Here is a 20,366-nt window from a genome sequence, read left to right as displayed (position 1 = left end):
ATTGCTGGCTCCTGCCCAGCTTTTCACCCACCAGCACCTCCAAGTCCTCCTCCTCCTCCTCCTCAGCACTGCTCTCCATCCATTCTCCTCCCAGCCTGGCTTTGTGCTTGGCATTGCCCCAGTCCAGGTGCACAGCCTTGCACTTGGCTTTGGTGAACATCCTGAGGCTGGCACTGGCCCAGCTCCCAAGGTGCCTCTGCATGGCCTCCCTCCCCTCTAGGGAGCAGGCAACTGACTCCTTCAGGTCCAGCTGCTCTGCCTGGTAGCACATCAGCACCTAGAAAGGTGGGGACCAGATGATCTTTGGGGTCCCTTCCAACCTGGCATTCTGTGATAAGGCTACAAGAGTCCTCCCTGACAGAGCCTTCCCCCTGAACATTCTGTCCTTCACCTGGTTAGCAGCTGAAGTGCTATTAAAGCTGTGTGCCAGGAGCTCTCCTTCAATGCTCATTCAAACCTAAGGACCCTGCTTTAGTCAGGAGGTGTGTGGTGACAGGTTGGGCTTGAGGGTCTTTGAGGTCTCTTCCAACCTTGGTGATTCAGACACACTCATCTCTGTGTTGCTGGCTAACAGATTAAGCTGTTTTGGCCAGCATGAAACTTCCTGCTCTGGGCTGAGGCTTACCTGCTGTGGGAAATCAAGCAGCCTCTGGTTATGAAATTCAGCAGGGGCAAAGGGAGAGACTTGCACCTGGGAAAGGACAACCCCATGGAGCAGCAGAGGTTGGGGACTGAGCTGCTGGAGAGCAGTGAAGGGGAAAAGGACTTGGGGGTCCTGGTGGGTGAGAGGTTGGCCATGAGCCAGCAAGGTGCTCTGGTGGCCAGGAAGGCCAAGGGCACCCTGGGGGGGGATTAGAAGGGCTGTGGGGAGGAGGGGGAGAGAGGTTCTCCTCCCTCTCTCCATCTGGAATCTTGTGTCCAGTTCTGGGCCCCTCAGGTCAAGAAGGGCCTCAGGGAACTGCTGGAGAGAGTCCAGCACAGAGCCACAGAAATGATGAAGGCAGTGGAAGCATCTGCCTGAGGAGGAGAGCCTGAGGGAGCTGAGGGCTCTGGAGCTTGGAGAGGAAGAGCCTGAGGGAGCTGAGGGCTCTGGAGCTTGGAGAGGAGCAGCCTGAGGGAGCTGAGGGCTCTGGAGCTTGGAGAGGAGCAGCCTGAGGGAGCTGAGGGCTCTGGAGCTTGGAGAGGAGCAGCCTGAGGGAGCTGAGGGCTCTGGAGCTTGGAGAGGAGCAGCCTGAGGGAGCTGAGGGCTCTGGAGCTTGGAGAGGAGCAGCCTGAGGGCTCTGGAGCCTGGAGAGGAAGAGCCTGAGGGTGACCTCCTTGCTGGTGATGAAGCTGTGCAGGGTGATGCCCAGAGGCTGGAGCCAGGCTCTGCTGGGTGCTGCCCAATGCCAGCAGAAGGGGCAGTGGTGGAAGTTGAGGCAGAGGAAGCTCCATGGAAAGAGGAGGAAGAATTTTTTCCCCTGTGAGGGTGGCAGAGGCCTGGAGCAGGCTGCCCATGTGGGGTTGTGGAATCTCCCTCTGTGGAGATACTCAAGGCCCACCTGGGTGTGTTGCTGTGTGCCCTGCTCTGGGTGCTCCTGCTCTGGCAGGGGGGTTGGCCTGGATGATCTGTGGAGGTCCCTTCCAGCCCCTGGCACTCTGTGGCTCTGTGATCTGCTGCCAAGGTGACTCAGCAGCTCCTCCTCACCTTCCTTGCCCTGCCGGCTGAGCTCGATCACCGACTTGTCCAGCGAGAGGTAGCGATGGATGTGAGCTGCTGCTTGCTCATAGTCTTCACTCCTCAGGGCTGTTTGCACTCCATCCATGCAGAACTTCAGGTCCAGGATGTCATCAGCTCTCTGAATGGCCTGATAGAGTCGATTCTGCAAGAAAGGCAACAACCAGGAAAGGCCTCCTGCCAAGGGCTGCCGCAGGAAGAGGGAATTCAGAGAACCAAAGAGGTTGGAAGAGGCCTCAGAGACCATCAGGTCCAACCTGGCACCCAACACCTCCTGGCTGCTCAACCATGGCACATCCAATCCCCTCTTGAACACCTCCAGGGATGAGGACTCCACCACCTCCCTGGGCAGCACAGCCCAAGGGCCAACAACTCTCTCTATGAAGAACTTTCTCCTCCCCTCCAGCCTGAACCTCCCCTGGCACAGCTTGAGACTGTGTCCTCTTGTTCTGGTGCTGCCTGCCTGGGAGAAGAGCCCAACCCCCACCTGGCTACAACCTCCCTGCAGGGAGTTGCAGAGAGCAAGAAGGTCTCCCCTGAGCCTCTTCTTCTGCAGGCTAAGCAACCCCAGCTCCCTCAGCCTCTCCTCAGAGGGCTGTGCCCCAGACCCCTCCCCAGCTTTGTTGCCCTTCTCTGGACACCTTCAAGTCTCTCAATGTCCTCCTTAAATTATTGACAGGATGAATGGCCTCAAGCTGCCACTGAGGAGGTTCAGACTGGAGATTAGGAAAGGTTTTTCCCCATCCAGAGTGGTCAGGGATTGGCAAGTGCTGCCTAGGGAGGTGGTGGAGTCCCCGAGCCTGGGTGGCTTGGCTGTGGTGCTTGGGGCTGTGGTTCAGGGCTGACCCTGAGCAGGGTCGGGCTGTGGGTAGGACTCAGTGCTCCTGAGGGTCTCTCCCAACCTGCAGGTCTCTGTGGTGCTGCCTCCCTTCAGGGAGTTGTACAGATCAAGGAGGTCTCCCCTGAGCCTCCTCTTCTCCAGGCTAAGCAACCCCAGCTCCCTCAGCCTCTCCTCCCATCTGACCAACTCAGCCATGGCACCAAGGGCCTCAGCCAGGCTCTTCCTAAACACCTCCAGGGATGGGGACTCCACCACCTCCCTGGGCAGCACATCCCAAGGGCCAATCTCTCTTGCTGGGAAGAACTTCTTCCTACATCCAGCCTGAACCTCCCCTGGCACAGCATGAGACTGTGTCCTCTTGTTTTGTTGCTGCCTGCCTGGGAGAAGAGCCCAACCCCCACCTGGCTCCAACCTCCCTGCAGGGAGTTGGAGAGAGCAAGAAGGTCTCCCCTGAGCCTCCTCTTCTCCAGGCTAAGCAACCCCAGCTCCCTCAGCCTCTCCTCCCAGGGCTTGTACCCTCTGAGGAAGTTTCTCCTCACGCTGAGGTGGAGCTTCCTGGGTGGCAGCTTACACTGCTAAACCAAAGCAGAGTCTCCAGCCCAGCCTGCCTGCTAAGGCAAAGAGCAGCTGGCTTTACTGAGCTGTGAGCTGAGAGAGTGGGGTGGTGGCAAGGGTGAGCCCCCTGGAGCAGCTTACCTTGGCGAGGTCCAGCTGTCGGACTTTACTGCTGACGTTCTCGGCCAGGTTGCAGGTGAAGGTGATCATCCCTGCCAGCTGCTGGGCATCCCCCTCGATGAGCTGCAGGTTAGGGCTGGGAACACAACCAAACCAAGCATCACAGGCAAATCTTAAGCAGCTCAGAGGGAGGGTGGCTCTTCCCCCAAGCCCAGCTGCTCCCGTCAGGCTCTCCTCCTCCGTGCCTCTCCTACAGCCACACAGACTCGGAGGTCCAGGTTGTGTTCTTAGCACCACAGAATGGGTTTGGGTTGGAAGGGAGCTTCAAGATCATCCAGTTCCAACCCCCCTGCCATGGGCAGGGACCCCTCTCCCCAGCCCAGGCTGCTCAAGGCCTCATCCAGCCTGGCCTGGAACACCTCCAGGCAGGGGGCAGCCACAGCCTCCCTGGGCAGCCTGTGCCAGGCTCTCCCCAGCCTCCCTGCCAACAACTCCTTCCTCCTCTCCAGTCTCAATTTCCCCTCTCCCAGCTCAATGCCATTGTTCCTCATCCTGGCACTGCAAGTCCTTGGCCAAAGTCCCTCCCCAGCTCTCCTGGAGCCCCTTCAGGTACTGGAAGGCTGCTCTGAGCTCTGCCTGGAGCCTTCTCTTCTGCAGGCTGCACAGCCCCAACTCTCCCAGCCTGTGTCCAGCCCTCTGATCATCTTTGTGGCCTCCTCTGGACCCCTTGCAGGAGTTTGATGTCTTTCCTGTGCTGGGGGCAGCACTCTCTTGCTACCAGAAAGGGCATGAAGAAGCCCCTGAGGCTTTTGGGCCACTCTTCACTTCTGAAGTAGAAGATGAAGCCTGCAAATTGTGCTCTCGGCTTCGTGAGCCCACTTAGCATCACACTATCACCAAGGCTGGAAGAGACCTCAAAGATCACCAAGTCCAACCTGGCACCACAGACCTCAGGGCTAGACCATGGCACCAAGTGCCACATCCAATCCCCTCTTGAACACCTCCAGGGATGGGGACTCCACCACCTCCCTGGGCAGCACAGCCCAAGGGCCAACAACTCTCAGTGAAGAACTTTCTCCTCACCTCCAGCCTAAACCTCCTCTGGCACAGCTTGAGACTGTGTCCTCTTGTTCTGGTGCTGGGTGTCTGGGAGAAGAGCCCAACCCCCACCTGGCTCCAACCTCCCTGCAGGGAGTTGGAGAGAGCAAGAAGGTCTCCCCTGAGCCTCCTCTTCTGCAGGCTAAGCAACCCCAGCTCCCTCAGCCTCTCCTCACAGGGCTGTGCTCAAGGCCTCTCCCCAGCCTTGTTGCCCTTCTCTGGACACCTTCAAGTCTCTCAATGTCCTTCTTAAACTGAGGAGCCCAGCACTGGACACAGGACTCAAGGTGTGGCCTAACCAGTGCAGAGTCCAGGGGCACAATGACCTCCCTGCTCCTGCTGGCCACACTGCTCCTGCTGCAGGCCAGGATGCCCTTGGCCTTCTTGGCCCCCTGGGCACACTGCTGGGTCATGTTCAGGCAGCTGTCAATCAGCACCCCCAGGTCCCTCTCTGCCTGGCTGCTCTCAGCCACTCTGCCCCCAGCCTGTAGCTCTGCCTGGGGTTGCTGTGGCCAAAGTGCAGCCCCTGGCACTTGGACTTGTTGAATGCCATCCTGTTGGCCTCTGCCCATCTGCCCAGCCTGGCAAGGTCCCTCTGCAAGTCCTTAGTATGACTTTTCCAGACCACCTGCACAAGGTCCTCACAAAGAGGCAGAATAATCTCTGTCCAGGCCTGGCACATGGTATCCAATCCAAACACTGCTGCTGAAAATCAACCCTGTTTGGGGTGAGACCTTCAAAGCACTGCTCAGCCCACACCAGAGTGGCTCAGCCTGTGCCAGGGGGCAGCAGTTCCCTCTGTAAAAGCTGCTGAGAAGAATCAGGTGGGCAGCCATGAGGACCCAGCCTCTGCTCCTTACCACCCACTGACCCCACCTGGAGTACTGTGTCCAGTTCTGGAGCCCCTATTACAAGAGGGATGTGGAGGTGCTGGAAGGTGTCCAGAGCAGGGCCAGGAGGAGGAGCAGAGGGCTGGAGCACCTCTCCTGTGAGGACAGACTGAAGGAGTTGGGGCTGTTCAGTCTGGAGAAGAGAAGGCTCCCAGGTGACCTCATTGTGGCCTTCCAGTATCTGCAGGGGGCTACAGGAAGGCTGGGGAGGGACTGCTCAGGATCTCAGGCAGTGATAGGACTGGGGGGAATGGAATAAAGCTGGGGGTGGGGAGATTGAGGCTGGAGGTGAGGAGGAAGTTCTTCCCCATGAGAGTGGTGAAGGCCTGGAATGGGTTGTGCAGGGAGGTGGTTGGGGCCCTGTCCCTGGAGGTGTTTAAGGCCAGGCTGGCTGAGGCTCTGGGCAGCCTGATGTAGTGTGGGGTGTCCCTGCCCATGGCAGGGGGGTTGGAACTGGATGATCCTTGTGGTCCCTTCCCACCCTGAATGATACTATGATACTATGACCCAAAGCCTGACACTCTCAGAGGATGAATCTACCTCTCTCACAATGCTGAAACCAATTTTCACACCAAGGAAGGGGCAGAAGGAGGAAGGAGTGGGGGGGCCACACCACTAACCCCATGCGATGCAGTGCAACCATCTTGTTCTCTATGGTGCTTTGCTGCTCCAGGAGGGCATCCAGCTCTTCCTGCACGACTTGCTGAAAGAAAAGGCCAAAGGAACTCTCCTGTGACTTCAGCTCACCTCTCCAGGCCACCAAGTTATCAAAGAGGCAAGCCCAAGACATGCAGCTAGCAAGGTGCTAGAGGAGTCTGGGCAAGTGTCTCACCACCACCAGTGTCAAACATTTCTCTCTTCTCTCCAGCCTCAGTCCTCCCTCTTGGAGTTCAAACCACCACCCCCTGTCCTGTCACAACAGGTCCGCCTACAAAGATCTGTCTCCAGCCTCCTTAGAGGCTTTTTTAAGGCCTGAAAGGCCACCAGAAGGTCTCCCCTGGAGCCCTCCCTTCTCTAGGATGACTAAATCCAGCTCTCTCAGCCTGGCCTCCCAGCAGAGCCCTTCCAGTCCTCCCAGCGTTGCTGTGGCCTCCTCTGGCCCTGCTCCAGCAGGTCCCTGTCTGTGCTGAGGGCTCCAGAGCTGCCCCAGCACTGCAGGGGGGTCTCAGCAGAGGGGCAGAATCCCCTCCCTGCCCCTGCTGCCCACCCTGCTGAGGATCAGCTCCACGACACTGCTGGCTCGGGGCTGAGAGCGCTCGGTACCGGCTCATCTCCAGCTTTCCACCCACCCGCACTGCGATCTCCCTCTCCCCAAGGCTGCTCTCCAGCACTTCATCCCCAGCCTGCCTTAATACAAGGGGTTGTCCCGATCCAGGGGCAGGACCTTGCACTTGGCCGTGGTGAGCCCCATGAGCTTTAAAGGGACCCACTTCTCCAACTTTTGCAGGGATTTAATATCCCTGCATCGGATCCGTACTGGGGAAGTCTTGACAGCGACGCATTCGCTCTCCTTGCGCCCACCGGAGGCCCCGCTGCCTCACGGGCCCACTCCCCACACACCTCCTCCTCACACAGCCGGCTATAGGCGGCCTCCAGGTCTGCCAGGTCGGTGAGCGATTGAATCCGCTCCATGGAAAGGGCAGAGGCAGACGAGGAGCTGCTGCCTTCTCCCCCCGGCGCTCTGGGGCCCGATGCGGTGGCCGCCGCCATCTTGGATTTCAGCTGACGCGGCCGATACCACCTTGAGGCCCCCTCCGGGCTGTCCATGACAGTGCCTGAAGGTTCTCTGCCAATGAGTTCCACCTGGTAGCGTGGGATTCTCCGGCTCCTGCTATCCCGAAGCTCTACGATTGAAAGAGGCTGATGTGGAGGTGTTTCGGAGTCTCTTCGTATGGGCAGCATCTGCCATCTCTCTGTGATCGCTCAGGCGCCTGCTTTGGGCATCCCATCCCGGCACAGGGAACGCGCGCGTCGGTCCTCGCCGAAAGCCCCGCCGAGGAGGGGCGGGAGGGCAGCACGCAGGCGCGGGGCTGATGGCGGAGGGGTCCGGTGGCGCGCCCGCCTAAGGCAGGAACAGCATCCGCCGCCATCTGCCTCCATCCTTTTCCATCCACCCGGTAAGGGCGGCCCCGTCGCGTCGCATACGCCCGGCGGTAGCCATGAGGCTTGCGGGGGGCGCGGGTTGGGCCCCCGTTTTGGCGGGAGCGGCGACCGCCGACCCCTCGGGCCTGGTCTGGCGGGGATGATCGGGCCGGGCCTTGATCCATGGACGGTTCCCGGAGTCTGCATCCTTGGGAAGGCCTGCCCGGCGTGCGGAGCGGTGCTGGCCGACGGGCTTTGGGATGGCCTTGGAGGCGCCGATAGGCGGCCCCCGTGGCCTGCGGCCTACACGCGCGGCGGCCTGCGCTCGGCCCGCCTTAGCCCTGGGGAAGGGCTGCTGCTCGGGAGCCCGCTGCGGGCGCTGGCGGGCGGTCTGGCTCAGCCTGCCTTAGCCTTGGGGAAGGGCTGCTGCTCGGGAGCCCGCTCCGGGCGCTGGCGGGCGGTCTGGCTCAGCCTGCCTTAGCCCTGGGGAAGGGCTGCTGCTCGGGAGCCCGCTGCGGGCGCTGGCGGGCGGTCTGGCTCAGCCTGCCTTAGCCCTGGGGAAGGGCTGCTGCTCGGGAGCCCGCTGCGGGCGCTGGCGGGCGGTCTGGCTCAGCCTGCCTTAGCCCTGGGGAAGGGCTGCTGCTCGGGAGCCCGCTGCGGGCGCTGGCGGGCGGTCTGGCTCAGCCCGCCTTAGCCCTGGGGAAGGGCTGCTGCTCGGGAGCCCGCTGCGGGCGCTGGCGGGCGGTCTGGCTCTGGCTGAATGAAACGGGAGGTGGAACGACGCGGGGCGCCTCCGAAACGGTTCCTAACGCCGTGTGTGGTTTCTGACCAGCTGAAATCCCGAGGCGTAATCAGCTGCGGGATAATGAGCTGGAAGCTGTGGTTAGATGTGCGGCAGCCTGCTTCTATCTGTCTCGGAGCTGTTTTGCCTCCTCCTCCAGAATAACTTCTGCTGCTTGGCAGTCGATGGTCTAGCCTGAAGTGGTGTGGTACGGCCAGATGGGGACGGCAGACCTCTGTGCTCTGGGGAACACTGCGGGTTTGGGGAGTGGGGTTGATGTGTTCTACTTGTTGCAGGCTCTGGAGCTGCCCTAAGGTGGAAGCAAACCTGTGGCCATCATGTTCCTCTACAACCTGACCCTGCAGCGTGCCACTGGCATCAGCTATGCTATCCATGGCAACTTCTCAGGTGACTTTTCCTCCCTTTGCACTTCTGGGTTTGAGGTTTTGGGTAGTAGAGAGTGGGGGGAAAAGGTGCTGGGATTTTTTTGTTGGATTTGGCTGCTGAAGCTCATCTGCATTGGTATGGTGTTTTTTTTACTGGTATCTTGATTAGAAGGGCTGAGGGGAGGAACTTGAGAGAGGTTCTCCTCCCCCTCTGCATCTGGAATCTTGTGTCCAGGTCTGGGCCCCTCAGGTCAAGAAGGACCTCAGGGAACTGCTGGAGAGAGTCCAGCAGAGAGCCACAGAAATGATGAAGGCAGTGGAAGCATCTGCCTTATGAGGGGAGCCTGAGGGAGCTGAGGGCTCTGGAGCTCGGAGAGGAAGAGCCTGAGGGAGCTGAGGGCTCTGGAGCTTGGAGAGGAGCAGCCTGAGGGTGACCTCATTGCTGTTGCTAAAGCTGTGCAGGGTGAGTGCCCAGAGGCTGGAGCCAGGCTCTGCTGGGTGCTGCCCAACACCAGCACAAGGGGCAGTGGTGAAAGCTGAGGCAGAGGAAGCTCCATGGAAAGAGGAGGAAGAATTTTTCCCCTGTGAGAGTGCCAGAGGCCTGGAGCAGGCTGCCCATGTGGGGTTGTGGAGTCTTCCTCTCTGGAGATACTCGAGGCCCACCTGGGTGTGTTGCTGTGTGCCCTGCTCTGGGTGCTCCTGCTCTGGCAGGGGGGTTGGCCTGGATGATCTCTGGAGGACCCTTCCAACCCCCAACGTTCTGTGATGCTGTCATTGGGTCCTGAGCAAATGATAACTTCACAGAGTGGTAGGGGCTGGAAGGGACTTCTGGAGGTCAGCTAGCTCAATCCCCTTGCCAAAGGAGGTTCACCTAGAACAGGCCACACAAGACCATAGCCAGGCAGGGTTTGGAAAGAGCAAGAGAAGTTTGTTTTGATTATCTTCAGGTTTAATTGCATTGTAGAATGGGTTTGGTTGGAAGAGACCTTTTAAGGTCATCAAGTCCAGCCATAGCCCAGCACTGCCAGGTCACCACTACCCCATGCCCTTCAGCACCAAATCTACACAGCACCACCACACCATGTCCCTCAGCACCACATCTCCATGGCTTTTGAATGCCTCCAGGGATGGGGATGAGGAAAGACTCTGAGAGACTTGGGGCTATGCAGTCTAGAGAAGTGAAGGCTCTGAGGAGACCTAATTGTGGCCTTCCAGGATCTGAAGGGGGCACTAAGAAAGCTGGGGAGGGACTTTTGAGGGTGTCAGGGAGGGATAGGATTGGGGGGGGATGAAGCAAAACTAGAAATGGGTAGATTCAGATTGGATGTTAGAAAGAAGTTCTTCCCCAGGAGGGTGGTGAGACACTGGCCCAGGTTGCCCAGGGAGGTGGTGGAAGCCTCATGCCTGGAGGTTTTTAAGGCCAGGCTGGAGGTGGCTGTGAGCAACCTGCTGTGGTGTGAGGTGTCCCTGCCCATGGCAGGGGGCTTGGAACTGGCTGAGCCTGGAGGTCCTTTCCAACCCTGACAATTCTGTAACTCCACCACTGGGCAGTCAGTTCCAGTCAGCTTGACAACCCTTTAGAGGAAGACTTCCTTGGCCTGTCATAAGCTGCTCAGACCATGGTGGCTCTTAATAAGTTGCTTTGAATTCCTCTGGGCTAATCACATAAGCCCTTGTCACTCTGTGGTGACAGAGCTTAACATGAGCCAGCAGTGTGCCCAGGGGGCCAGAAAGGCCAAGGGCATCCTGGCCTGGGTCAGGAAGAGTGTGGCCAGCAGGAGCAGGGAGCTCATCCTGCCCTGTGCTCAGCACTGCTCAGGCTACACCTTGAGTCCTGTGTCCAGCTCTGGGCTCCTCAGGTTAGGAAAGAGATTGAGCTGCTGGAAGGTGTCCAGAGAAGGGCAAGAAAGCTGGGGAGGGGTCTGGGGCACAGCCCTGTGAGGAGAGGCTGAGGGAGCTGGGGTTGCTTAGCCTGGAGAGGAGGAGGTTCAGAGGAGACCTTCTTGCTCTCTGCAACTTCCTGCAGGGAGGTTGGAGCCAGGTGGGGGTTGGGCTCTTCTCCCAGGCACCCAGCAGCAGAACAAGAGGACACAGTCTCAAGCTGTGCCAGGGGAGGTTCAGGCTGGATGTTAGGGAGGAGTTAGGGAGATTTGCCCTTGGGCTGTGCTGCCCCGGGAGGTGGTGGAGTCCCCACCCCTGGAGGTGTTTAGGCAGAGCCTGGCTGAGGCACTTGGTGCCATGGTTGAGTTGATCAGATGGTGCTGGGGGATAGGTTGGACTCTGACCTCCCAGGTCTCTTCCAACCTGGTTAATTCTGTTCTACTCTAAGTGCTTCCTGAGGCTGAGCCCTCTGCCGCCTGGTTGCTCACTTGGCTCTTTGGCTCCTTCAGGCACCAAGCAGCAGGAGATCGTCGTCTCCCGCGGCAAGATCCTGGAGCTGCTGCGGCCGGATCCCAACACGGGGAAGGTGCACACGCTGCTGACGGTGGAGGTGTTCGGCGTCATCCGCTCCCTGATGGCCTTCCGCCTGACGGGCGGCACCAAGGACTACATCGTGGTGGGCAGCGACTCGGGCCGCATCGTCATCCTGGAGTACCAGCCCTCCAAGAACGTCTTCGAGAAGATCCACCAGGAGACCTTCGGCAAGAGCGGCTGCCGCCGCATCGTCCCGGGCCAGTACTTGGCTGTGGACCCCAAGGGCCGCGCTGTCATGATCAGTGAGTCGCCCTCCTGCCTGTTCTCCACCCTGCTTCCTGTCCCTCTGTTCGGTTCTTGGAGCAAGCTTTATCTGGGCCCAGGGGGAAGTGACTCAAGGAGGCCAGTGGCATCCTGGCCTGCAGCAGGAGCAGTGTGGCCAGCAGGAGCAGGGAGCTCATCCTGCCCTGTGCTCAGCACTGCTCAGGCCACCCCTTGAGTCCTGTGTCCAGTTCTGGGCCCCTCAATTTAAGAAGGACATTGAGACTCTTGAAGGTGTCCAGAGGAGGGCATCAAAGCTGGGGAGGGGTCTGGGGCACAGCCCTGTGAGGAGAGGCTGAGGGAGCTGGGGTTGCTTAGCCTGCAGAAGAGGAGGCTCAGGGGAGACCTTCTTGCTCTCTGCAACTCCCTGCAGGGAGGTTGGAGCCAGGTGGGGCTTGGTCTCTTCTCCCAGGCAGCCAGCACCAGAACAAGAGGACACAGTCTCAAGCTGTGCCAGGGGAGGTTTAGGCTGGAGGAGAGGAAGAAGTTCTTCATAGAGAGAGAAATTGGCCCTTGGGCTGTGCTGCCCAGGGAGGTGGTGGAGTCCCCTTCCCTGGAGGTGTTTAGGAAGAGACTGGATGGGGTGCTTGGTGCCATGGTCTGGTTGGTTAGATAGGGTTGGTTGATTGGTTGGGCTGGATGATCTCAAAGGTCTCTTCCAACCTGGTTGATTCTGTGATTCTCTGGGGCAATCTGTCAGGCTGTGAGACCTGCCCCAGAGAATGCAAGTCTTGAATACACACAGCTGGGCCAAAGAAATCCTGGAAGAGGCTGCCTTGTAACCTCTCTGTCTGGAGAGAAGTTGGGGTTGAAGGGGTCTGTGTCCAACACTGTCAGGCAACTCTCATGGCCTGAAATGATGTTAGGACTTCATGTCTCTTCTCTGACATGTGTCATGGAGACAGACAGGTCTTTCTGATCAGGCTTCATGGGTAGAAGGATGCTTGGGTGGTCTCTCTTTTAATCAGTGTGTGTGCCCAGGTGGCCAAGAAAGCAGAGTCCTGGCTTGGATCAGCAATGGTGTGGCCAGTGGGAGTAGGGCAGGGCTTGTACCCCTGTGCTTGGTACTGGTGAGGTCTCACCTCAAAGTCTGTGGGGAGTTTTAGGCCCCTCACTCTAAGAAGGACATTGAGGTGCTGGAACAGGTGGAGAGAAGGGCAGTGAAGGTGGTGAAAAGTCTGGAGAACAGGGCTGGTGAGGAGCAGCTGAGGGAGCTGGGGTGGTTTAGTGTGGAGAAAAGGAGGCTGTGGGGAGACCTCATTGCTCTCTACAGCTCCCTGAAAGGAAGCAGGTGGGGGTTGGTCTTTTCTGCCAAGGAACAAGCAATAGGACAAGAGGAAAGGGCCTTGAGTTGCACCAAGGGGATTTAGATTGGACAGGGGGAACAATTCCTCCCCAGAAAGGGTTGTCAGGCCCTGGAGTTGCACCAGGGGGATCTAGATTGGACAGGGGGAACAATTCCTACCCAGAAAGGGTTGTCAGGCCCTGGAGTTGCACCAGGGGGATTTAGGTTGGACATGAGGGACAATTCCTCCCCAGAAAGGGTTGTCAGGCCCTGGAGTTGTACCAGGGGGATCTAGATTGGACAGGGGGAACAATTCCACCCCAGAAAGGGTTGTCAGGCCCTGGAGTTGTACCAGGGGGATCTAGATTGGACAGGGGGAACAATTCCTCCCCAGAAAGGGTTGTCAGGCCCTGGAGTTGCACCAGGGGGATCTAGATTGGACAGGGGGAACAATTCCTCCCCAGAAAGGGTTGTCAGGCCCTGGAGTTGCACCAGGGGGATCTAGATTGGACAGGGGAAACAATTCCTCCCCAGAAAGGGTTGTCAAGCCCTGGAACAGGCTCCCCAAGGAGGCCATTGAATCCCCATCTCTGGGGGGATTGAAAAGCTGTGGAGATGTGGTGCTGAGGGCCATGGTTTAGTGGTGACCTGAGGGTGCTGGGTCAACGATGGGACTGGATGAGCTTAAAGGCTTTCAGTGGTGGAAGATCTGACTGTGCTTTCAGTCTCTCTTTGCTTCCCTGCAGCCTGTCAAGTCATGTGATGGAAGTAGATCTGCCTCTAGCTGTTGTTGGCTGAACATCAGGCAGGATGGATGTAGCCCAAGGGGATGACCTTTGGTTTTCAAGAGCTCAAGCTGTCCTTGTGTTTGTGGCCTGAAACATTCATGAATGAGGCACTCAAAGTTAATTGTGGCATGGAGCTAAATACCAGTGGTGAACATCAGCAGACATAATACTGACATTTAAGTACTGGATTTGATAATGGTTTTGTTCAGACTAACTGAAATCCCAGTGTGGTAGAGGCTGGAAGGGACCTCTAGGGATCATCCAGTCCAAGGCCCCTGCTAAAGCAGGGCACCCACAGCAGCTTGCCCAGGATCACAGTGGCCAGGGAGGGGTTGGAATCTCTCCAGAGAGGGAGACTCCACAACCTCTCTGGGCAGCCTGCTCCAGGCCTCCAGCAGCCTCACACCAAAGATGTTTCAGGGAAGTCATTGTGCCCCTGTACCCAGCACTGGTTAGGCCACACCTTCAATACTGTGTCCAGTTCTGGGCCCCTCAATTTAAGGAGGACATTGAGACTCTTGAAGGGATCCAGAGAAGGGCAATGAGGCTGGGGAGAGGTCTGGAGCACAGCCCTGAGAGGAGAGGCTGAGGGAGCTGGGGTTGCTTAGCCTGCAGAAGAGGAGGCTCAGGGGAGACCTTCTTGCTCTCTCCAACTCCCTGCAGGGAGGTTGTAGCCAGGTGGGGGTTGGGCTCTTCTCCCAGGCAGCCAGCCCCAGAACAAGAGGACACAGTTTCAAGCTGTGCCAGGGGAGGTTTAGGCTGAAGGTGAGGAGAAAGTTCTTCCTAGCAAGAGAGATTGGCCCTTGGAATGTGCTGCCCAGGGGGGTGGTGGAGTCCCCATCCCTGGAGGTGTTTAGGAAGAGACTTGATGGGGAGCTTGGAGCCATGGGTTAGTAGTCCTGAGGTGTTGGGTGCCAGGTTGGACTTGGTGATCCTTGAGGTCTCTTCCAACCCTGTTGATTCTGTGATTCATGCAGAGGTGGAATGTTTCTCTGGTCCTCTTCCTGAGTCACCTGTCTGCCTGGGAGTGCAGGTGGGATCAGGGTTGGTGCTGAGGTGGTGGTGTCCTTTGCTTGCAGGTGCCATTGAGAAGCAGAAGCTGGTGTACATCCTCAACAGGGACGCTGCTGCTCGCCTCACCATTTCCTCCCCCCTGGAAGCCCACAAGGCCAACACCTTGGTTTACCACGTGGTGGGAGTTGATGTGGGATTTGAAAACCCAATGTTTGCTTGTCTGGAGATGGATTATGAGGTGAGGGGAAAAAAAAACTTGACCTCCCTCTGCTGTTAGAGCTTCGTGTTCTTCTGTCCTTCATCTGTCTGTGGAGGTGGGGGAATGTTGGCTGCTCCTCCCTTGGTGGTTCTCAAATCCTTGCTGTCCAAAAATAGCTCTTTTTTCTTCCTCTGAACCTTTTTTAATGTGCATCTTCCAGCAAATTATCTTCTGGACTTCATTCTAGTGTTGCTCAACACAGTTTCCCCCTGTGCCATCTTTTGCTGCTCCTTTAACATACCTTTCCTGAAGGACCTTCATCTCTTCTGTTGCAGGAAGCAGACAATGATCCAACAGGAGAAGCAGCAGCCAACACACAGCAGACTTTGACATTTTATGAGCTGGACCTGGGCTTGAACCATGTTGTTAGGAAGTACAGTGAGCCCTTGGAAGAGCATGGCAACTTCCTTATAACAGGTACTGGCCATTTCCCCTTGGATCTGCTTGCTTCCTCTTCCCCATGGAAACAGGATAATCCCCTTCAGGAGTTGTTTCAGTGGTGGTCTGAGCCCCTGGTGTAAACTAATTGACCTTAGGGGTCAAGTAATGAGTGGTGCTTCACACCTGGAAGTAGGCAAGGTGGTTTGTGGGTGCTCTGGTCTCACCCTGGTGCAGGCAGCTGTGCCTTTTGTGTCTCCATTTCATGAGGAGCACGTTTGTGTGTGAGGAGTGATGGAAACTGTTGCTTTGAAGAACACCCAGGAGATGTTCTTCAGGCAGTCAGGTCTGTGGTAAGGGACTTTCCCATAATAGTTCTTTTCTGTGTTTCAGTTCCTGGTGGCTCTGATGGACCTAGTGGGGTGCTGATCTGTTCTGAGAACTACATCACTTACAAGAACTTCGGTGACCAGCCTGATATCAGATGCCCCATCCCCAGGAGAAGGGTGAGGATTTGGTGGAGTTTTAAAGGGCTAAGTGGATCCTTGGTGTGGGCTTTGCAAGGGTAAAGGCTTCAGGGAGGTTTTAAAGTGAGAAGGGGAAAAGGAGTGGAAAGTGTGGAGCCTAAGAAGTTCCATTTAAACATGAAGAGGAATTTCTTTAAGGGTCATAGAGCACTGGAGCAGGATGCTCAAAGAGGTGGTGGAGTCTCCATCTCTGGAGACATTCAGAACCCACCTGGCCTTGCTCCTCTGTGACCACCTCTAGGTGAAACCTGCCTTGGCAGGGTCCTTTCCAACCCCTAGCATTCGGTGATCATCTGCCCTCCTGGCTGCATGGGCAGGTGGAGCTGGGCACAGCCTGAAGTGATGAGCTTAGTTCATGTCTCTTCTCTGAGATTGATGCTGGAGATACTCCAAATACTCTGATCAGGCACCACAGTGGCAGCACTCTTGGTGGGTAGGTTGTCTCACTTGAGTTGTGGTCACCATCCTGTACCCGGATGAATTCAGCAGCTGCCCTGTTGCAGTTAAGGCTGCTGCCTCCTCCTTTGGTCTTGCAGGTTGTATGATTTCACAGAGGTTTGAACATCTGCCAAGGTTCAGGTGCTCCAAACCAGCTGTGTGGGGATGGTTTGCAGCCCTTTCCTCCTGGTTTGGCTTTGAGTTGTCTGGGGAGGAGAGCAAAAAGAGATGGAAAGGGGTATGGCTTTAGACACAGTGTCCTTGAAGCATCTTTCTTTCTGGGGCAGAGGGGTGCTGAGGGTAACTATGGATGTAACAGTAGGCATGTGCTGTGTGTTGAAAGCCTCCTCACATGCTGCCAGCTCTTCAGGTACCTCTGAAATGGAGATACTTCAGTCAGTGAAGCCACCTCTGCAACCCTCAGGTTGTTCCACCAGTGATGGCCACTCTCTTCCCTTGCAGAATGACTTGGATGACCCAGAGAGAGGAATGATTTTTGTCTGCTCTGCCACACACAAGACCAAGTCCATGTTCTTCTTTCTGGCCCAGACAGAGCAGGGAGACATCTTCAAAATCACTCTGGAGACTGATGAGGACATGGTAAGCATCATGTGAAGGACAGCAGAAGGATGCATTGAGGGGAGGCCTCAGGGTTTGATTCCCTGAAGGGGTAAATATTTGATGTTGTGGTTTTAGCTGTGGGATGGCCTCAGCTGGATGTGGTTTGGGATACACACAGTTGTTGATGCTCACAGTGGGTAACTGCTGCTGACTCATCCAGGCATCACACAGTGCTTGCAAAGCCCTGTGAGAATCATGCTGCAGAGACACTTAGGCATGGTTTAGATGTTCTCCAGGTGGTCCTTCCTTCAGAAGATCTACTCAAGTGTGGTCTGGGACCCTGCTCCAGGAAACTAATTGTGTGGAATTTAGAATCAGAGAATGGTTTGGGTTGGAAAAGCCCTCTGAGATAAGCCCAGCCCCACCAGGGCCCCCAGTGCCATGGCCACACATTTCCTGAACCCTTCCAGACATGGGGACTCCACCACCTCCCTGGGCAGCCTGTGCCAATACCTGTCCACTCCTGCAGTCATTTTTCCCTGGTGTCCAACCTAACCCTCCCTGACACAATGTCAGGCCATTTCCTCTCCTTCTATCACCTAGGGAGAAGAGACCAACCCCCACCTGGCTCCAGCCTCTATTGAGGGAATTTCAGAGAGAGTCTTGATTTAGTATCTCTTGATCACAGGCTGCTCTCCCTCTCCCTCCCTCGAGTACTGACTTGGTAGAGCTGCTCCATGAGTTGAAATTACAGGCTTGGGGTGGCTTCCTGCTGCCTGTCCTGGTACTCTGCAGGGAAAAGCTCTCTGATGCAGTGAATCAGTTGGGAGTTTTTGAGTAAAGGTTGAATTTTACTTCCTTCCCTGCCTGCATGTCAGATTGGGTACAAGGAGTTGTTGGTTAGCGTCTTTTAAGTGGTTTTAAGATTACACAGTCTCAGAATCCCCTCCAGGGACCTCTGGAGATCACCCAGTCCAATCCCCCCTGCTCCAGCAGGGCACCCCCAGCAGCCTGCCCAGGAACACAGTGGCCAGGAGGGGGTTGGAAGCTCTCCACACCAGGAGGCTCCACAACCTCTCTGGGCAGCCTGCTCCAGGCCTCCAGCACCCTCACACCAAAGAAGGTTCTCCTGGTCAGTTGGAACTTCCTGGGTGCCTTCTGCCCCTTGGCCTGTCCCTGGGCACCACTGAGCAGAGCCTGGCCCCAGCCTCTTGCCCCCCACAGCTCCTTTAGCTCTTGCTGAGCATTGCTCAGCTCCCCTCTGGGGCTGCTCTTCTGCAGGCTCTCAGCCCCAGGGCTCTCAGCCTTTGCTCCTCACAGAGCTGCTCCACACTCCTCAGCAATCTTTGTAGCCTCTGCTGGACTCTCCCCAGTAGTTCCCTGTCTCTCTTGAGCTGGGGATGTCAGCCCTGGGAAGCTCAGAAGGATGGTGCTTGGATGATCTGGATTGGGTTTGGTGGTTCAGTAGCAGCTCTGCTGTGTGTAGAAACTTGCTCAGATGGTGGGGAGTAGCTGGTGGTCAGTGCAACAGATTATCTATCACCTGTCTTTTGCAGACAGCTTGCTATTTCTGCAGCTGCTCAGTGGTTGTTTGACACTGACACAGGGTTCCCAAAGCCAGAAAGTCTGAGAGGACAGCAGGCAGCCTGACTTCTGTGGTCAGTCCTCTCGCTCATGTGACTAACCATCTGCTGCCCCAAACTGCTGCTGTGATTCAGCCTGCTCCATTCTCCAGCTTCCTGTCTTTGGAGAGGGTATCTAGGCAGCTTTTTTTTTGGTCACTGAATCAGAGATGTGATGGAGCTGGAGAGCAGCCCTGCAGCCAAGGACTTGATGGTGCTGGAGGGTGAAAAGCTGGGAATGAGGCAGCACCAAGCACTGCCAGCCCTGCCCCAGCTGTGTCCTGGGCTGATCCCCAGCAGTGTGGGCAGCAGGGGCAGGGCTGTGCTCTACTGAGACACCCCCCCTGAAGTGCTGGGACAGCTGTGGAGTCCTCAGCACTGACAGGGACCTATTGGAGTGGGGCCAGGGGAGGCCACAGCAACGCTGGGAGGGCTGGAAGCCCTCTGCTGGGAGGCCAGACTGAGAGAGTTGGGGTTGTTCAGCCCAGAGAGGTGAAGGCTCCAGGGACACCTGCTGGTAGCCTTTCAGTGATTAAAGGGGGCTACAGGAGAGCCTGAAAGGGACTTTTTAACCAAGGCCTTCAGGCTGGAGGAAGTGCAATTTAAATTGGACATCAGGAGGAAACTCTTCCCCATGAGGCTGCTGAGCCACCGGAGCAGGCTGCCAAGTGGTGGTGGCTCCCAGCCTGGAATTGCTCAAAGCCAGGTTGGATGAGGCCTTGAGCAACCTGGGGGGATGTTGGAACTAGATGGTCATGAAGGTTCCTTTCCAACCCAAAGTGTTGAGTGCTCTGCCCAGCTGAGGTGCTCCACCTGCATGGTCACATCTCCCTCTGCTTGCAGGTGACAGAGATTCGACTGAAGTACTTTGACACCGTCCCTGTGGCTGCTGCCATGTGTGTGCTGAAGACAGGCTTTCTCTTTGTGGCATCTGAGTTTGGAAACCAGTGAGTAAAAACCAACCAAGCACACACACCAAACCCAGTTTTACCATCAGCATTTCCTTCCCCCCCTTAAAAGGGAAACTGCAAACTGCCCCTTGGACTTCCTGGAGGTATAAAGACAAAAGCTCTGTTTTAATAGGCACATCAATGCTGTGTTTATGTGGTTGGAGCAGAACAATTGGGTTTGGACTGTGATGGAATAGGGGAATTCTCTTCTTGTTTCAACCCAGATGAGATAACTGCAGTGCAGGTTGCCCAGGGAGGTGCTGGAAGCTTCCTCATCCCTGGGGGGTTTTTAAGGCCAGGCTGGATGTGGCTGTGAGCAACCTGCTGTGGTGTGAGGTGTCCCTACCCATGGCAAAGGGGGGGTTGGAACTGGCTGAGCCTTGAGTTTCCCTTCCAACCCTGGGAATTCTATGAACCTATAGAAAGATTCCATTGGTTTCTAGTTGAGCTGAGCACTTCCAGTTCATACAGAGCCCATCACACATCCAGATCAGCTCTCTTTTAAGGAGTGTGATAGTTTTCATTGAACTTCTGTGTGTCATGGCCCCCTCAAATGTAGGTGGGTTTTGTTTGGGGACAGGCTTTTGAGGAGGGGCTCTTGTGACAGGCCAAGGAGTGATGGCTTCAACTAAAAGAGGGAGATTCAGAGTGGAGAGAAGGAAGAAATGTTTTGACACTTGAGAGTGGGGAGAGCCTGGCCCAGGTTGCCCAGAGAGGTGGCAGGTGCCCCATCCCTGGAACCATTCCAGGTCAGGTTGTTTGGTGCTCTGAGTAACCTGCTGTGGGTTGCAGATGTCCCTGCTGACAGGGGAGTTGAGCTAGATGGCTTCTAAAGGTCCTTTCCAAGCCAACCAGTTCTGTAACTCTATTCTTGTCAGTAGCTTTGATCCTTTCCTTGATGCATGGATACTTGAGGGCATTCTCAGTTCTTGTTTGGGGTTGTAAAGCATTCTTGAAGACTCACAGAAGACTGCACACCTTCAGTGATTGCAGGAGGGTCAGAGGTCTAGTTCTGGGGCCCCCAGCACCATAACAGGGACATGGAGCTGCTGGAGTGGATCTAGAGGAGGCCACAAAGATGATTGGAACACTGGAGAAGCTCTCCTGTGGGGACAGGCTGAGAAAGTTGGGGCTGTTCAGCATGGAGAAAGCTCCAGGGGGATCTTAGAGCAGCCTTTCAGGACCCAAAGGGGCTTCAGGAGAGCTGGGGAGGGACTTTTGATCAGGCTTGAGAGTCACAGGATAAGGAACAACGACTTTGAGCTGGGAGAGGGGAGATTGAGACTGGAGATGAGGAAGAAATTGTTGGCAGTGAGGGTGGGGAGAGCCTGGCACAGG

At 56.5% G+C, this 20,366-nt stretch overlaps 2 protein-coding genes and 2 non-coding genes across 4 annotated transcripts in view; 3 read left to right on the top strand and 1 right to left on the bottom strand.

Annotated features, from left to right (window-relative positions):
* The window catches only part of COG4 (component of oligomeric golgi complex 4), a 37,205-nt gene extending 30,268 nt beyond the window's left edge, over positions 1-6,937 (bottom strand). The window contains exons 1-4 of the mRNA XM_068166546.1: positions 6,782-6,937; positions 5,842-5,924; positions 3,255-3,369; positions 1,688-1,862 (exon numbers count right to left, since the gene is read on the bottom strand). Of these exons, the coding sequence (XP_068022647.1) occupies positions 1,688-1,862; positions 3,255-3,369; positions 5,842-5,924; positions 6,782-6,931 (523 nt within the window). The 5' untranslated portion in view covers positions 6,932-6,937. The remainder of the gene's footprint in view (positions 1-1,687; positions 1,863-3,254; positions 3,370-5,841; positions 5,925-6,781) is intronic.
* A 284-nt stretch (positions 6,938-7,221) lies between these two features.
* The window catches only part of SF3B3 (splicing factor 3b subunit 3), a 59,990-nt gene continuing 46,845 nt past the window's right edge, over positions 7,222-20,366 (top strand). Inside the window, exons 1-8 of the mRNA XM_068166591.1 lie at positions 7,222-7,338; positions 8,381-8,492; positions 10,861-11,187; positions 14,359-14,531; positions 14,828-14,969; positions 15,324-15,436; positions 16,358-16,495; positions 18,922-19,025. Of these exons, the coding sequence (XP_068022692.1) occupies positions 8,423-8,492; positions 10,861-11,187; positions 14,359-14,531; positions 14,828-14,969; positions 15,324-15,436; positions 16,358-16,495; positions 18,922-19,025 (1,067 nt within the window). The 5' untranslated portion in view covers positions 7,222-7,338; positions 8,381-8,422. The remainder of the gene's footprint in view (positions 7,339-8,380; positions 8,493-10,860; positions 11,188-14,358; positions 14,532-14,827; positions 14,970-15,323; positions 15,437-16,357; positions 16,496-18,921; positions 19,026-20,366) is intronic.
* On the top strand, positions 12,054-12,133 carry LOC137455626 (small nucleolar RNA SNORD111). The gene has a single exon (XR_010990858.1). It is a non-coding gene; the product is annotated as a small nucleolar RNA SNORD111 (small nucleolar RNA).
* On the top strand, positions 15,788-15,867 carry LOC137455627 (small nucleolar RNA SNORD111). The gene has a single exon (XR_010990859.1). It is a non-coding gene; the product is annotated as a small nucleolar RNA SNORD111 (small nucleolar RNA).

This window comes from Melanerpes formicivorus, unplaced genomic scaffold, assembly GCF_026170545.1.
Source record: "Melanerpes formicivorus ecotype bairdi unplaced genomic scaffold, bMelFor1.0.p_v2 SCAF_102, whole genome shotgun sequence".
Taxonomy (NCBI): domain Eukaryota; kingdom Metazoa; phylum Chordata; class Aves; order Piciformes; family Picidae; genus Melanerpes; species Melanerpes formicivorus.
The sequence above is the reverse complement of the archived record's forward strand: the minus strand, read 5'-3'. Positions and strand labels throughout refer to the sequence as shown.